At 27.0% G+C, this 19,059-nt stretch overlaps 2 protein-coding genes across 3 annotated transcripts in view; one reads left to right on the forward strand and one right to left on the reverse strand.

The window, feature by feature from the left end:
- Positions 1–1,781: 1,781 nt before the first annotated feature.
- Positions 1,782–11,630, forward strand: Mekk1 (mitogen-activated protein kinase kinase kinase 4). Its single transcript, XM_015326066.2, is given in 19 exon segments — positions 1,782–3,935; positions 5,109–5,243; positions 5,631–5,910; positions 6,011–6,202; positions 6,284–6,474; positions 6,552–6,962; positions 7,032–7,277; positions 7,347–7,568; positions 7,656–8,072; positions 8,149–8,256; positions 8,329–8,488; positions 8,545–8,995; positions 9,087–9,431; positions 9,510–9,697; positions 9,780–9,948; positions 10,029–10,151; positions 10,222–10,373; positions 10,450–10,534; positions 10,537–11,630. Coding segments are annotated over 19 exon segments (4,050 nt in total). The 5' UTR covers positions 1,782–3,852; the 3' UTR covers positions 10,629–11,630.
- The window catches only part of ChAT (Choline acetyltransferase), a 72,160-nt gene continuing 64,616 nt past the window's right edge, over positions 11,516–19,059 (reverse strand). For both annotated transcript variants that reach the window (XM_015326070.2, XM_089172070.1), the window contains one exon: positions 11,516–19,028. In XM_015326070.2, coding sequence (XP_015181556.1) covers positions 18,813–19,028 — 216 coding nt within the window. In that variant the 3' untranslated portion in view covers positions 11,516–18,812. The remainder of the gene's footprint in view (positions 19,029–19,059) is intronic.

The raw sequence follows: 19,059 nt of genomic DNA on the forward strand, positions 1-19,059 counted from the left end.
AGTAAATCTCAAAAAAAGAAAAGTAATAATACTTGCAACATTCATTAGAATAAATAGTATTTGGCAATAAAAAAAAAACTAATTTACTCTCTCGTAGCAGTTATAGTTTAGCTATTTTTTTTTTTATCTTCCTTCTTGTGCTCGCGTTTTGCTATTATTCTTATTGTCGAGAATGTGCTAAGAATATCATTATTATTAAGTATTAATTAATATTAATTATTATTAATTGTTATTACTATTATTATTATGCTCTATGTTCCTTATTTTTTGTGTCATGGACAACAAAAATTTTGAACGTTTGTCTTCTTTTTTTTCTTCTCGTATAGTAGTACATATATATACATACATATTTTTTTTCTTCTCTCGTCGTAAGTATTATTGTTGACCGGTAACAAGAATAGAAATGAAAATAAAAAAATGAAACAAAAATATAGAACAAAAAAAAACAAAAAATAAACCGCTCGCAAAATGGTGCAGATAATATAATTTTTCTTTCGATGATTACTTACACTAGCACGTTATAATTTTATTCTTTTTCAATTTTCATCGTGAATAGATGCATTAATACAGGATGAGCTTAAAAAAAGTTTTTATTCAAGCCAAAAATTTCTTAAGTTGTTTTGTCAATCAATTATACATCTTTTTCTAGATTTTTTTTTCAAATTAATTTGTTTTTAATTAAACTTAGCAAGTTTAACTATAAGTTTATAAATGTTTAAGGACAAAAATACGAATTTATTTTTAAAATCATTTAACAAATTTTTGACACAAATAAAAACTTTTAACAACTGCCTCTGTCGCTAACCCCTTTTATACATACACACCGTCATTTATAATTTCCGTCCTTCGTAAAAATACATTTGAAGAGACAAATAGACATTTATATATATATATTTAGACATAAACACACACATACACCACATAACATCCTCGGACTTTATTATTACTATCTATATTAGATTGGACAATGTTGTTAATAATTAAATGGCGATGTATTAATCATATCCGTGAAATCTAACGATATATTTATATATAAAATAATTTTAGATTTGAGACAAGTTTTGTACATTTAAAAAATAAATTCTCCGAGAAAGAGATTTTTTTCAAAAATGAATTCGTTTTATTATCGAAATATTTCGATGTGTTATTTATTTTCTTTTCTTTTGAATAGACACTAACCGAAAGTTCTAATTAGAAAAAAAGAGAATTTATTGAATTAGAATTATAACTAATAAATTAATTAATTTAAAAAAAAAAAAAACGAACCTAAAATAATTATATTTTCATAATCACAGTTTATTGTATTGCTACGTAACATGTGTGTGTTTGATATTATAGAAAAAAGAAAGTACACTTACACTTTAACAATGAAAGTGTATGACTATGAAACAATTCATTGAGCGAATATATATTTTCTTTTTCATCTCTTCTCCCAGCGAATCCTAGATGCAACACAGAGAGACGACAAAACGATGAGCGAAGCCATAAAACTTTATATGAATGGCATTTAATGGATAAGTTTAAATTGTATTTTTTTGCACGTGCGAATTTCTATATTATTATTACTATTATTATTACTGATAAGCGCAATTTCTATATATTAAACACTTGTGGCCTTTATCTATTATATATATATATATATATATATATAAACAAATACGTACGTTGTGATCAGTATACTGTAATAGGACATAGAGACTAGGGGGTATTTTAGCCCTTTAGTTTCACATATCTTTTCATTAAAGCCCAAATCAACGTACACGAAAAAGATTTAAAATTACGAATGAATATAAGAGAAAGTTTAATATGTTTCAATAGTAAAAAATTCTCTGTGCGTATGTGTGCGTGTATGAGAGAGAAACAGAGAGAGAGAGAGAGATTTGATTATAAGAACGAACGAATAAATGAATGAATGAATAAATAAAAGAATAAGAAAGAAAAACAAAAATCAAAAAATAAATATAAAAAAAAGATGAAAGAATAAATAATTGAATGAATATGATAATATGGCTGTCTGCTACGCCATAGAATTTTTTAAAATGATTCTTCATTTTCTTTGATTTTTCTTTTTAATTTTTATTTTATTATTATTATTATTATATATATATTTTTTTTCTATTTAAATTATTCGAAAGAAAATAAAAATAATTTGATAAAACTTTAAGAAGAGAAGTACACAACTATCTTCAAATGCTGCCAATTTTTTCTTTTTTAGTTTGTTTGCTTGTTTTTTTTTGTTTTGTATTGTTTCGATAAAATAATATCAAATGGTATTACAAAAAACATAAGAATAAATAATTATTACAGAAAGTGAGAGAAAGAGTGTGTGTGTGTGTGTGTGTGTGTGTAAGAGAAATAGAACACGAGAGCATTGTTAGATAATAATTATTATGATTAAACAGTTTGTACTTTGATAATACTTTATTATTACACGTTATTGTAATATTCAATAGGAAGATTTAAAAAACACTACAGAATGAAAAAAGAAAACAATAATATAGATATTTTTTGATTATATGTAATATTAAAATTTACAAATTAGTAACATTATATTATTATTATTATAATTATTATTATTATTAGTATTAGTATTATTATTAGTATTAGTATTATTATTATTATTATTATTATTATTAATATTTACATTTACAATTTTGTAGCATTATTATGATTAATTATTATTATTAGGTGTAGTAATAATATTATTACTATATATTATTATATATTATTATATATTATTGATTATTAATAATATTATTAAAGGAATAGTATATATATCGAATGAGAGTTTAGAACAGAGAACATTTTATAGTCGTCTGTTTGTACTCATAAGAATAATGATTAAACGTGCAGATATATCTATATATATGTAGGTATATACAAAAAAAGAAATAATAGTTAAGCATGACGCACGATAATGTCACGTTGTAAGATTTAAAGAATAGACGAATACAGTTTTTTTTTATAATGCAATTAATTCGTCTCGATACTCTAACAATTATAATAATGTGTTTGGCTGGATATTTAGAGTTTCATATGGAGACATTCCAGAAAACAATATATTCATTAGTCCGATTTATGTTAAAGATTTTTGGTTATTTTTTCTAATCTAATCTAATCTAATCTAAAATTATTCTCTAAAATTGTGTATTTTTCTTTTATTTTATTTTTGTGTGTGCTACATTGGAAATAACATGAATATTTTATTTCTGAGAATAAACACGCTATATATCACCGTAGTTAAAAATATAATTTATATAGTTATCATAAAAATAAATTATTAACATTAAAATAATTAAAATTATATTATATACTCCCAAGAACAATATAAGACTATTAAAATCAATAAGGAATGCTTAATTATTGAGAAATAAATTATCAAAGTTTTTCGTGTACATGTTCCAATGCGTTTTCTATAAATTTATATTTATTAATACTTGAAATTGATTATTCAATTGTTCCAAAAATGCTATAAATGTAAGCGGAATACATGATAATGTAAGAGGTCAACGAAATAGATCGATAAAACAGGTTTCATGATTGTCGATATGGTATTGCAGATTTTAAAACTGGTCGTCGGTATTGTAGATTTCTGATTTAACTGTTGGTATCGTAGATGTTTGTGATGTCCGTCGGTATTATAGATATCCTATACCATCGTCATCTGTCGAATTTATTGAATGTTTCGACGATAGTTTCCTTATCGACTCTTTTTAATCGATAGAGCAATAAAAAAAAAAGAGAAAAGAACTGCGCATGTACGAAATACTTGTGCCTCTAACTGTAAGAGACGCTCCGGTGAACGTTGACAGTGTCAAGTCAGTAGTCTGATTGACGTACTTCATTGTAAGAATGTTTTATAATAGAACGAAAGAAATAAATATCTGCGAATCATTCAGTTCTGATTATTCCGACGACGATGGGAACAACTTCAGGTGAGGTAAAAGGTATTTAATTTGCGTCAAGAAAATCAAACAACACATACACAGGTGTCTATTTTACGTAATTTCTTGTTTGTGAATCTCGTTATCGAAGTAAGAATCGGAACCGGCATCGAATTGTTGCTTTCGGAGACGTCATACGATATTAGCCTTTCTTCATTGTTTACATATCTATGTAGGATGACGTTAAAAGATTAAAAAAAATGTATTTTATATTTTGTTAATTTGATTAACGATTTTAATATTTAATTTTATCTTATTATGTGTAATTTTAACTATACATCAACGATACTTGAGTCGTACTATATTATGTAAAATCTTCGGGATATTTCATCGTGTGTGTATTATATTTACATAGTGTTCTTTTTTAGAACACTATTCTTGCTAATGCCACGTTGGTCACGTGTAAGTGTCGTGCAGAAAAAAAGAATATCTTTTATTTAATATTTCATACGGTATTTCCTTTATTCTTTTACAACATTTCTTAAATTACATGTTAGAGATCTTTAATGCGATTTTATCGATCGAAAAAATAATTTGTAAAAATTAAGGTTATCGTCTTAATGTGTCATTATTATTTTAATTATTTAATTTATAATTTATTTATTCTTTTCTACATTGTATGTATTCGTTATTTCGAGTTACATAATATTGTAGTCGTTCTTTTTGTTAATAATAAGTTGTTTTTTAATAATTCGATTGCTAAAATACTGCGAATGCTTGTGTAATCCGATTCCCATTTACACAACGTTTTCAAACTCTGGAGGGTTTGATTTTCTATATGTATCGACGATTAATCCAGTTATCTAACGCATTGTTACGATAAGGACATTAAGATTAACTTATTCGGAAAATTTCTAATCATTTCTTTACTTTTCTTTCATATTTTCATTATTAATATTAATATTAATATCATTATTATTATTATTATTAATATTAATATTAATATTAATATTATTATTATTCATTTTTATTTCAATGGATTGTATTTTTTCCATCCCAAAATGATTTTGGATAAATTCCATCTTTCGCGCCAATAAATTAGCGGGATATTCAAATTGAAATTCTTACTTCATACTTTACTTTTCTTTTTTTAAATATAAATAAAATTGATTTGACACTCATCAATTAAGTGAATGTTAATTGGTTTATTTTTTGTTTATTTAGAAATAAAGGTTCATATAGTCCAACTAACGAATACGAAGAGTCGTTGCAAGCAATGAGTGATATTTACGGACAGACTCCACCAAGAACACGTCTCAGTCGTAAGAAAAGACACATGAAACAAAGATTGGCTGGAGGGTATGTCTTCGAGTTATTCAATTAAACTCTTACCATCTTACCAATTAATCTATCTCCCACATTCTCTTCGTTTTGTGTTTTCTTACCGTCCTTGTCCATTTATCTTCATCGTTCGATGTGTATAATTGAAAAGTAAATACTACTTGTCTAGTATAAATTTTTATATCTATCAAGTTTGCTATTATGATAAATAATAAATTTTATACTTGTGTTAATGCATATTGGAATGTGTTAGTTAGACATACTTAAATCCATAGAATTGCTCAACGATAACAATTTGAAAAAAATGTAGCTCGTGTTTCTTATCAAAATAAATAATTCTTTTTGATATTATTCAAAGAAGTTTTTGATTTAATTAACTTTGTTTCTTATTATTATTATTATTAGAGAGACAAAGTCTTTGGAGAAGGAATATCGGCCTAAATTTAATATGAGAAGAAGAAATACATTAGATACTATTATCTTCAATGTAATGTGCGATGAGGCAGACAAATGTCGTGAAAATGAAGCAAAAGAAGAAGTCGTTAAGGAAGGCAATAGAAAATGTAAAAGAAGTTTAAAACTTTTACGTGGCAATGAAAGGGATTTAAAACTGGATGTCGAAGCTGCTCTTAATTATGCAGAAAAGTCAGAATGTTTCATGCCATATACACCGAATAATATGAAAGTAATTTATGTCTTTTTTATTTTATGCGCTTACTTAAATTTTGTAGAATACTTTTATCATTGTTGACATTAATTTAATAAATTCCTTGAAATATTTGCAGATAGAAACGAAGAATAGATTTCGTAGTTTAAGATCAAAACCAATTGATGTGGAAGAGAAGAAACAGGAAACCAAAGCCGTCCAATTGGCCGTTTCATCGGTGGATGAGAAAGTCTTATCTCAATCTCCGATCTCACAAAGTTATTCAGAACGACAAATCTTTTATGAAACATTTTCTTTTATTATTAAATTGGTACATAGATTTGATAAAACATTATCTGATTTGTTATAATGTAACATTTATTGGTATTATATTGTAAATATTGTCTTATAGGGAAATACAGAGCGTAATTGTCGTAGGCAAATGAGTCATGAAGAAACTCGATGGCAAAACGAATTGAAAGATTTAATTTGGTTGGAGTTACAAGCGCATCATGCTGACCGCAGTCCGATGGCTCAAGACGAATATTTGTGCAAGCAACGAGAAGCAGTAGGGTCATTACTTAAAGAAATAATAGAATATAGGTATGTACAAAATATTGAAAATGCTAATTAATAATATCAACATTTAATAATATTTTGTTTTCTTTTTTTCTTTTTAGGTATAATCCAACCACAAATCGTCATCCAATTTCACCAAGTCCAAATGATAGCAACGAACAGAATTTAAATTCAAATACATGTATGGGAGTAGCAGAACAAACAACTTTATGTTCAGGTTGTCTTTCCATGTATTGCCGATCATGTGTACGTTCACAAGGAGAAGCGTTAAGACAAGTGGAAGGATTGTTAGGACGATTAGAAGCTGCAGAAGCTTTATATCCATCGTCTCAGGCATTTGCTACTCATTATCCTTTGTACAAAAGTCCTGAATTTACTGGAAGAGTCAAGGCCATGTGTCTATGGTATAACATGACTAAACATCATAGATTAAAGTTACAAATTTTAGGGAAATTATTAATGATGCTTCATACCAAGAAAAAACAAGATGAAACATCTGATTCTGGTATAAGGTATTTAATTCTTTATTTGTAATCCAATAAAATCATATCGATCGATTTTAATTAATCTTTTGTTTCTAGTTCTCGAGGTTCAGATGTGACAGATTATTCAGAACCCAGACGAACCATGATTCGTTTTGAATTATCTCAACAAGATGAAGTTTCAAATCCATCCGACAGTAACAATAGTAATAATTCCTCTCTTGGTGGTATGTCCTTGGCACAGTCATGGCCATCTACTCCAGAATCTTCATTTTCATACATTGACGATGAAAGATTAGATCGTTTTGATTTTTATCTGGTAGAATTTGATCGCCTGGCTTACAGGTATGCAATTACTATTACAAAAACTTCATTGTTACAAACCTTTATATAGAATAAATGTCTTATACATAGAAAATACATAGAAGATGTACTGAAGACTAGAGGACTGAGGAAGAGTCTTAATTTTTTGGAAAGACTGCACACTTCTGTACTTAGAAAAGCGAGACTTACTTTAGAAAAACATGATGAGAACGATAACGACAGTTCTAACGAGGAATACGATGGTGATAAGGAATTAAAAAGATACGGCGTATGGAGCCAGGAAGCTAAAGAATTAAATCTTCCATCTTATCGGTTAAAACAATTGATTATTGAAGTACTAATATAATTAACAAGAAAACAAATGAATTAAACATACTGACAAATGGTTTATTATTTTAGGGCTGCGTTTGTATTCTTGTCACGCGTTCCATTAGACGTGGTACACGAATTCTTGAGAATGAGATTAGAACAAAAGCCAGAACAACCAAGTCCATTGTCGGTACGTCAATTAATGCGCGAACTCAGGGAAGGACTTAGAATTGCTTGTATACACAGAGACAGATTTTCAACGCATTCTCGTACCGCCATAGCCAGCGATCTTTGTGCATGCGATACTCTTTTCGATGCGGAAGTAAGGGAATTTGACGAGAGCTTGAAAGCCGTGTTCGAAGTTTATTTAAATTATTTGCAACAGTGGGTTGATATGGTACAACACGATAGCTTTCATAAGAATTTAATTATGGACGAATGGATCTTCGTTAAATCTATCGCAGGAGATATTATCGGTGGATATAACATAGCTGGGGTTAAATTTTGGTAATTATTAATTTGGTTATTTATATATATATAATTAAAAAATAAATTTGCTGATTTTATTTATTATTTTTGTTAGTAAAATTGTTAGGACAATGATTATACAAGTGAAAGAATTTCTCGTAGAACGTCCAAGGGAAATCAAGGAATCGATAGATGAAAGAGAAGATGATGAATGGTCAGGCAAGTAAGAGATTATTCATTCATTAAATTGTAAACTGCTTTGCAAATGTTTGTTTCATCCTAATAAATGGTTCAGATTTTATTTTATGTATGTGGGACGTGAATGGCAAGGAATGTTCGTGGAAGCTCGAGAAAAGGTTGTCAAGAGCGTTACCTTGGCTAAATGTTTAAAACGAGATATTGAAAAATGGCCAGCACTTAATAACGAGTTAGAGGAAGCTTTAACAGCTTTAAAGGTAATTATTAAATAAAATAAAAATTTATTGCAAAAAAATCATGATTATTTATTTAGGAAATAGTTATGGATCTGAGACATCGTATAACCACAGTCATCGAAGACTTTCAAAATGATATTAATCAAGCAGAAGAACCCAATGTCGAATATGATCTTATGACTATGCGTTCAAGGATTAGGGAAATACTTCATCAGGCTTATAAAATGGGATTTGATTATTACAAAGAGATGTGTAAATTATTTTGGTTGGAAGAGAAAGCTGTTTTAACACGCGGTTTGGTATCATTTGCTTTACTTTGGATGGAATTCGTTAAAACAAGATGCGAACGAGGAAGAGGTTTGAGACCCAGATGGGCTAATCAAGGTTTTGAATTTTTAATACTTGTTTGCGAGCCTCATTATACTAAACATTTAACTAACGAAGAGTTTGAAGAATTAAAAACGTCCATGGATCGTTGTATTTCTCACGTCATTGGAACAGCGTCCGTGTCGCCTTCAGATGTTGACGGTAAATTATTTCTTTTTCTTCTATTTTTTTATTTATTTATTTATTAATACTTTTACTTTATATATTTTCTATCAATAATGTGTTTTCTTAGGTTTGAAAAGATTACCTCGATCAAGAGCATCTTCACCGTCTCATTCTCGTAGTAGAACAGCTAGTATAAGTACTTCGCAAAAATCTCGAGACGTTTTAAAATCACCGGAACTTTTGTTGAAGAAATCTATTTCACCGAGTGTAGTCGATGGTAATCTTACAGTTAATTTAAATATGTCTAGGCAAGGTAGAATAATCAAAGCTATCAAAAGTGTGGATCATAAAATTGACGAAAGATTAAAAAATCAAGAACTCATTGGTCAAGTGACTGACAAGAAAGCTGTCGATAAAGTTCATATTAAAGCTAGACAAGTGACGTTTACTTGGCAAAGAGGAATTAAAATAGGTATGTATTTTTTAATCTATGCAGAGTATCTCAATAATATTATTTGGTTCATATCTTTGATATAACGTCTTGTTAAAGGTCAAGGAAGATTTGGAAAAGTTTATACTATAGTTAATAATCAAACTGGTGAATTGCTAGCTATGAAAGAGGTTCAATTACAACCCGGTGATCACAGAGCGATCAGAAGAGTAGCGGAAGAACTTCAGATCTTTGAAGGCATACAGGATAATCATCTAGTTCGTTATTATGGTTTAGAAATTCATCGTGTAAGAAATCACATTACATAATACATATGTGATATAAAAATTATGATTTATATTTATGAGAGTTCCTTTTTTTTTTCTTTAGGAAGAGATGTTAATATTCATGGAATTCTGTGCAGAAGGAACTTTGGAAAGTTTGGTAGCAGGAAGTGGAAACGGTTTACCTGAATCTTTAGTTAGAAAATATACGCATCAGCTTCTTTTAGCTGTAGCAGCTTTACATTCTCATGGTATTGTTCATCGCGATATTAAAAGTAGGTAGTAATAATAAATTAGTTATAATTTTATATTTCAGGTATATTACAAAAATAATCTTATATCCGTTTTTTCTTAGCCGCAAATATATTTTTGACAAACGAAGGCAACTGTTTGAAACTCGGTGATTTTGGTAGCGCAGTGCAAATAAAAGCGCATACAACTATGCCCGGTGAACTTCAAGGATTCGTCGGCACTCAAGGTTCACATTTAATTCATATAATTATTTTATTAATCGTTTACATTATATTTTGCTGTTACACTTTTTTTAGCTTACATGGCACCAGAAGTATTTATGAAGACTGAAAATATTGGACACGGTAGAGCAGTAGACATTTGGTCAGTTGGTTGTTGTATCGTCGAAATGGCTAGTGGAAGAAGACCTTGGTCGGAATATGATTCTAATTATCAAATTATGTTTAAGGTATTTTTATGGCTATTGTTAACAAATATTTAATCAAGTTAGATATATTAAATTTGGTCTAAATTTATATTTTTAGGTCGGTATGGGTGAAACTCCAGCGATACCAAAGACATTATCATTAGAGGGTATAGATTTAGTTAAGAAATGTTTGCAACATGATCCAAAAAAAGATATACCGCTAATACTCTTCTTACATTACCTTTTGGGCAAACTTACGAGGACGTTAACGCGGATTTAACTGTTGCACGTTTTTGAATATCATATTAAAAGACTTGCATTATTGCATATATCTGTTAGCCATTAATTATTATTGACGTACTTTAAATATTTTAAAGGGTATACTGTTTTATATATTATATAGAAGTATAGCAAATCGTCGTCCACTCGGATTTTAATTTTTTATTTAAAATATCTGATCAAAAAATAGTTCCTTCATTTTATCGACGTTCGATAAACTGATATATTTATTCTAAAAGAATATTTTAATTGGAAATAATTATAAAGAAATATTTATAAATATCACAATGGTGATATTCTAAGAAGAAAAATGATCTATAAATTTTATATAATTTAATAATTATTTATTAGATATATTTTAAAATAAAATAATAATATAAAAAAGAAATAGAAATACGAGTGTAATGACATAGACAAAAATAGAGGATAATGTGTAGATTAATTTTTTTCACATTCCGTATGTCACAATTATTTAATAGTTGTTAAATATCAAATCTAATGTTGATAAGAAAAAAGAGAAAATTTTGAAAAACCACAATTCTGGTAAAAAAAAAGATACACATAATATATATTCTTATAGAGATATATACACTTGTTGTGTAGTTTTAAAATTGTAATTATACAGAATCTTAAAGATATATATATATACATGGTAAATGTATATATGCATTATTTTCACAGAATTTAAAAAACTATGTTAGATCACGGCTTCTCAAACCTTTACACTAGGTTATTTTTGTTAAAATTTCTACGACCCCACATATCGTTAGAATTGCAATTTATTCTAGAAACCCCAAGATAGATAAAATATTATTATTATTGACGAAATGTGTACGCACCTATATTTATAAAATAAATTGCGTATTAAAAAGGAAAAAACAAAAAATAAAAGAAAAAGGAAACAATTATTTATAATCATTAATTTAGTTTATTTCAATAATGCAGCACAAGAGTAAAACATATACTTAATGAGAGACACATTCATATATGTATTATTTAATAAACTTCTTATTATATAGAGGTATGTTGTGTATATTTCCTGCGTTAAAACGGAGAGAACAAATTGTTCATATAATTTTATTTTTAATTACTTAGTTTTTTCAAACGCTACAAGAGATCCTTCGTGTTTTACAACGCATTAGAATATTCAAGCTTTTTTTTATCTGTATATTATGTAAATATATTTACGCATATGTGTGTGTATTGTTTGTACGTATGTATGTGTGTGTTGTATGTATTTGTCGTATAATAATAATAATAATAATAATAATAATAATAATAATAATAATAATAATAATAATGATAATAATGAATAATAATAATAATAATAATAATAATAATAATAATAATAATAATAATAATAATAATAATAACAGACTTAGATGACACCAATAGAATAACAAGAACACACCTGACAAAGTCACTAAGCTACACCCGAAATCATGTATAGAGAGATTAACAATAAGTAGAGAAGAAGGTGGTAGGGGAATAACGGGCATAAAAGCGTTACACAATAGACAAATAAAAAATCTCCGCAAATATTTCCACACAAAAGAAACACAACTACATAAAGCAATAACGAAAGCCGACAAAAATCACACACCACTAAATCTATCGACAAGCAATACAGACATAGATAACTGTAATGACTTAGACCATACACAAAGCAAAATAAATGCATGGGCCACAAAACAATTACACGGAAAACACTACTACACTACTACAGACGAAAATATAAACAAAAACGACACATACGAATGGCTAAAAAAAGAATCCTCTTCCCAGAAACCAAAGGATTCCTAATCGCAATCCAATATCAGGTAATCTCAACAAAAAATTATCTCAAATACATAGTAAAAGACACAAACATACAAGATGACAAATGCCGGAAATGTAAATTAGTAGCCGAAACAATAGAATACATAACAGGGGGTTGTAAAATACTAGCAAACACCGAATATACGGAAAGACACAACACGGCAGCAAAAATCATACATAATGCAATAGTGAACAAATACAAAGTGGAGAAAACTACAACACCATACTACAAATACACACCAACAACAATAATAGATAGCGAAAAGTACAAACTATACTGGGACACAACATTACACACAGACAAAACAGTAAAATACAACAGACCTGACATCACATTTACAAACAAAGAAGACAAGACATCATACCTAATAGACATCTCAGTACCAAACGACATCAACATCACACAGAAATACAGAGAAAAAATAGAAAAATACATACCACTTGCACAAGAAATATACAGAATATGGAAACAAAAAAAGGTGCACATCATCCCTTTCATCATATCAGCAACAGGCATTACACCGAATAATTTTAAACCACATCTCACACAACTACAACTAGACCCAAATATACACCAAGAAATACAAAAGGCGATTATATTAAAAACATGCAACATAACCAGAGTCTTCCTAAATTCAGGAGATTAAAGCTGTTAGACCTGGCAAGAGTCCTGTCTGATATGCTAATATGCCCGAGAAATCGGAGAGAAATAATAAAAAAAAAAAAATAATAATAATATTAATAATATAATGATAATAATTAATAATAATAATAAAACAATAAATTTATATATATAATATAAGAGTATAATTACAACATGATAATATTTTTAATATATAATTTCATTTTAAAGATAATTTTGTCAATATTATCATTTAGATGGTTTTTTTGTTTGTCAAACACTTATTATAACGTTTACCAATAATGTTCACTCTTTTTCTTTTATATGTCGTTTTTTACTTTTCTATTTACGTAGAAATTTTTAAAACGACAAATTAATCGAACACATATGAACATTTTCTTTCACTTTCTATAATCGAAGGATTTTTTTCAGTTATTTATTATATTTATATACGTTATTATTATTATTATAATAATTGAGATTAAATTGTATAATTTAACTACGTTATGGAGGATTGTAGTGAAGGATAGGGGGTAGGAAGGAGAGTTAGGAAGATGGGAATGATTTTTTTATTGTGGATTCTATTAAAAGTTTTTTTTTTTTATAGATCATCCGCTACGTTTGGCATTCGCCTGATATGCGCGTGATATTCTTGGCCGCAGATAATGCGATCACAATAGTTTTTCGCGATATGTTTTACTTATAATAAGATATAATATATATAAATATATATATTTATGTGTACAATGAGTTTTACATAAGTATAAGTATTGATGAGTATGAATTTGAATTAAAATTATTCATACAGAGTAAAAGAAGAATATAAAAATTTGATTTTACTGTACAAATAATTTTTCATGCTCATTGTATTATAATATATATATTTATATATTGATATATATGTTATATATACTATATATATTTTCTAATATAACATTGAACTTTTTTTTTCCTTATAACTAATAGTTATTTTCTTTTCTCATTTCTTTTTTTGTTATTTTTTTTCTTTTTCCTTTTTTATATATACTGTACAGAAATGTGTGCATATTTTAATAAATGGTAGTAGATAATATTAAATATGCATACGTATTATATATATATATATATATAGTGTATTTGCTGTGTTTACATGCTTTAAATGTTTTCGTTCTGTTCTTTCGTTTTTGTGTGTAAGTGTGTGTGTGAACTTTGAATATATATAAAAAAGAATTCGTTAGAAAGATTGAGCATAATAGAAATGAGATCGCATAACAGAATTATTATTTTTCTCGCGACAACACTTCAATATAATTTATATATATATATATATTAATATAAATATAGTTCTTTTTTTTTTTAATTTTACTATCTTTTCTTAAGTGTTTCTTTCTTTTAAATTGAGCTATAATAATATATATATAATGTATCAGCGAGATGCACGACTTTATATTTAATCGATGAAATTTAATCATTTTTATTTCATTCTTTTCTTTTCTATTTTTTTTCTTTCTTTTTTCTAAAATTCAACTTATTGTAAAGTTTTTGTGAAGTATATATGTAAAATTATTAACAAATCTTTTCTCACTTTTTTTTTCTTTCATTGCATAGTTTCATCTCATCGCTGTATACTCGTTTTAAATATTTGTTTATGCGTTAATATCTTATCATCTTTGTATATATATATGTCACATAAAAAACATAAATTATTATAATTAACAATCAGTAGGATTGAGAGACCAAACGTGTGTGAACAGAATGTACAAGTTGTAATGCCCTCGATTAACTTAATTAACTATAATTACATGTGTGTGTATATATATGAATGTGCGTATGTGTGTGTGTTTTTTTTATATTGTTTTCCTTTTTTGTGTTTTTATAATTGAATACAACGAGTCTCGTCGATCGAAAATTTTCAATTAATGTACGATCATCTCTGCAATTTTTTTTTCGAATTATTTTCAAAATTTATTTTACATCATGGACGATAAAATGCAATAAATTTTTATTTGCAATTGATCGTCATTGAAAATTTTTCACAATCGATCGTGAGATTTTTGCGTCGCGAACGTGTGTTAGAAAAGGTTGTTGTGGAGGGGTATAGTGAGCTATAGAGATTAGGATAACTATTATCTTCTTTTTCTTATATGTTTTTTTTTCTTTTTCTTTTAATTTTTTAATTTCTTTTTAACACTAAACGTACCACAACGATCGATAAAAATTGAGTCGTTTGAAATGTTAACACGAAAATTATTCTCTCGATTCGATTTAAAATCATTATTTAAATTATTTTTTGTACTTATTGTGACAAATTGTTTGAATTTAAAGAAAAAAAAAACATGTGCGCATATCACACAAGTTAAAAGTGAAACCTTCAAATATACAAGTCTCGAGGATAATTTATTATATAATATTATTAAAATATTATTTGTATTTATAATTTGTAATTATTAATTTAATTATAAAAATGCGCGCCTGTTTATATGTAACCCCCAGACACACTTTGAAAATGTTGCTTGCGAGCGTCATCTGTTGGGACGAAATTTTTTCTGCCCGAAAGATAGGCAACCCGTCATACATACGTGTGTATAAACAGTTTTGATTGGAAAAAAATTCTGTCCCAGTAGATGGTGCTCGCAAGCAACATTTTCAAAGTGTGTCTGGAGAGTTGCATACGAACAGGCGCGCAATTTTATAATTAAATTAATAATTAAGTAAAAAATTACAAATTAAAAGTACAAATAATATTATAATAATATTATATAATAAATTATCCTCGAAACTTGCTTATTTGAAGGTTTCACTTCTAACTTGTGTGTTATGCACACATGTTTTTTTTTACGCCAACAAATCGAATGTTTCATTTGACGTTTAATTTGATCAGTAAGATGTAACATTTGATATGTTAGGATATATAATAAATAAATAATTCTAAATAAATATTATTGGTAGGTTTAGTGTTATAAAATGTATAGAGAAATAGGATAGAAATGTAGTAAGTAGATTTAGTTAGATTATAACACACGATAGATAAAGGATAGAAAGAGATAGTGCTACTCGTCGACATAAGATCATCGTTGCTCCATATTATAGCATAACGGAGAACATGATCGAGATTTATCGACCTATCTAAGAATTGGACAAGAGTTTACTGTGCGGGAGCCAATATATAAATAATTGGCCACGTGTTTTTAAAAGTGTCGCTGACAATTAACGTGTCATTCGCGCGCGCGCGTTTACAAATTTACAATTTTTCTTTTATTTATTTCTTTTCTTTTCTTTTCTTTTGCTTCTTTACGTGTGCCAGTAATAAATTATGACAGTTAACTTTTAAATTACAAATTTTTATTATTACGAAATAAATGATTAAATTAATTTTTTTTTCTTACATTTGTTATTTTTTTAAAACTTTTAGTTCACTGTCGTAATTTACCAGCACATTTGACAGTATCAATTATTATTATTAATAGTAGTAGTAGTATTAATATTATCATTATTATTATTATTATTATTATTATTATTATTATTATTAGTATTATTTTTATTATTATTATTATTATTATTATTATTATTATTATTATTATTACTATTATTATTATTATTATACTATGCGTTTCGCAACTTACATCTATTTACTTGTATGATATGATTTAAAAGTTTCTACGTTGAAAGCCAAATTTTCTCAGTAAGATTTAAAAAAAAATTAATTTATAAAATTATTCTTTTTGTTTATAAACTAGTAATTAGGCTCATAAATTTATATAATTATCAGAAAAGGATTGATATTCGATTCGAACAAAAGTTTCGTACAAATGATAAATGAAATTAGTTTATGAAATCATTCGAGAATTTTTTAGCTTATAACTTTGTAAAAACTTTTATAATCTGTCCACACTTATATGTTTGCATATTTTTTCCGAACAGAATTCTATTTCAAAATATTTTCCTCTTTTTCTTTCTCTCTCTCTCTCTCTCTCTCTCTCTCTCTCTCTCTCTCTTGTTATATTTTGTCGCAAATATATATATATATAATATAATACAATATAATATAATGTAAAATATAATAATAATACGCACGATTTTTCGTAACAATAACTAACAACTATAAAAATCTAAGTTATTAACAATAACAACGAAGATACATACATTTTACTTTTCTAACATAAATTTATCTATAACACAAAACAAAAAGAAAAGACAAGAAAAAGGAAAAAGAATAATTATCATATTCTAATTTTTTTTTTTTTCGTTAAACACGCGTAAAAGTTTTTTTTTTTTAATCCGCGTAATAAAAAAATTGTTAAGACAAAGCAGCGAAATCTCCGCGAATGGCACGTTTTTAGGAAGCGATGAATGAGCTAAAAGTTTTCACAACAACAACAACAACATCAACAACAACAACAACAATAATAATAATCGATCGATCGCTATATTGCCTACTACACGCAAACGAGTCTACACCTCTTTTATTCTTTATTTTTATTTTATTTTTTATATAATTGATTTTTTTATTTTTTATATATAATATACTATATATATATTTATATATAAACGCACGATTTCTTTCTATTTTTATTTTATCTTTTAACTCAACTTTTTCTTTTTTTTTCTCTTCCTTTTTCCTTTTTTTTTCCTTTTTTTTTTTTTTTTTAACTATTCTTAATTTTAGTCGCGAGTAACAACACCGTATAGAAGATATGTATTTATGTTTGTATGTATGTATGTGTTAGTGGGAATATTCGTATATGCGATTAGTTCAATTTATTTACTTTCTTTTTTTAATCCTTTCTTTCTCTCTCTCTCTCTCTCTTTCTTTCTTTTACTTTTTGAAAACAAAAAAAGACAATAAAAATAATGAGATTAATAGTGCCGTAATATATTAGAATGAAAGAGAGAAAGTGAATGAGATATAAATGTATACGTTTGTATGTATGTATTTATGTATGTATGATATGTGTGTACATGTACTTAAAATCTACGACAGCATTCGATGAGATTTTTTTTTTTTGGTTTTCCTTTAAAGATTACATAATAAACCATCGATAATACTAACAATTGTGCGAGAGCTTTGAGTTTTTTTTTATATAATATTTTATATATATGTATATATATCATTTTCTTTTTAATCATTCATATAATAATAATAATAATATAATTTTTTTTTTTTAGCTAGAAACACAACGCGCGATAGGATCTCTCTATTTGATGAAAATTTATATTCATTTTATTTATATAAAATACAGGATATTATACCAAAATTATTTGAGCATTTCCAAAAGTTTCTTAATTTTTGCAAAATGTTTAAAGACCAAAAAAAATCAATTATTCTATACGACGATTAATGAATCATATGAATAATTGGTGACAATTTTGTTGTTGTTGTTTCAAGCCTATAATTAGATTTGCATTAAGTATAATTTGAAACGTTAAAATAATATCAACGAGTTCTCGTCAATGAATAATTAATTTGTTAAATAAATTATTTCGAAACTTTTGGGTACACTTAAAATGGTTTTTCTATTTTTTTGGGAGAGGTTGGGAAGCTAACATCCTGCATTTTCTATGTGTGTTCGTTATTTTTTCTTTTTTTTTTCTTTTTCTCTTTTTTTTTTTTGCAATAAATGATAAATATTTTGTAATCGTTCGATGAATTGATCAATGTGATCTAATAACTTTTCGTTGTTCTATTCTTTCTTGCTGTTCTTGTGTTTAACATTTTAGGCGAACGATATATATATATATATTTTTTTGTTGTTGTGTTAATAATAATTTAAATATAAGTATATTTATCTCTGATTAATAGAATTTTTCAACATAGTTGCCATGTCTCGTAACGCTTGTTCTAACGTTTGAGCGAAACGCAATGAATTAGTTTGACCGTCACTATGAAAGGCCGAAATTATAAATATAAATTTGTTCTTTTGCATGTTGTAACAGCATCCGTAACCATCAGGAACAACTGGACCATATCCGATAAAGGCATTTGTATTTTTTGTGGTCACCTGTTGAAATAACAAAAGATTATTAATTTAT

Source organism: Polistes dominula, unplaced genomic scaffold (genome assembly GCF_049000335.1).
Source record: "Polistes dominula isolate Pdom_NZ unplaced genomic scaffold, Pdom_raw_medaka contig_73, whole genome shotgun sequence".
Lineage (NCBI taxonomy): Eukaryota > Metazoa > Arthropoda > Insecta > Hymenoptera > Vespidae > Polistes > Polistes dominula.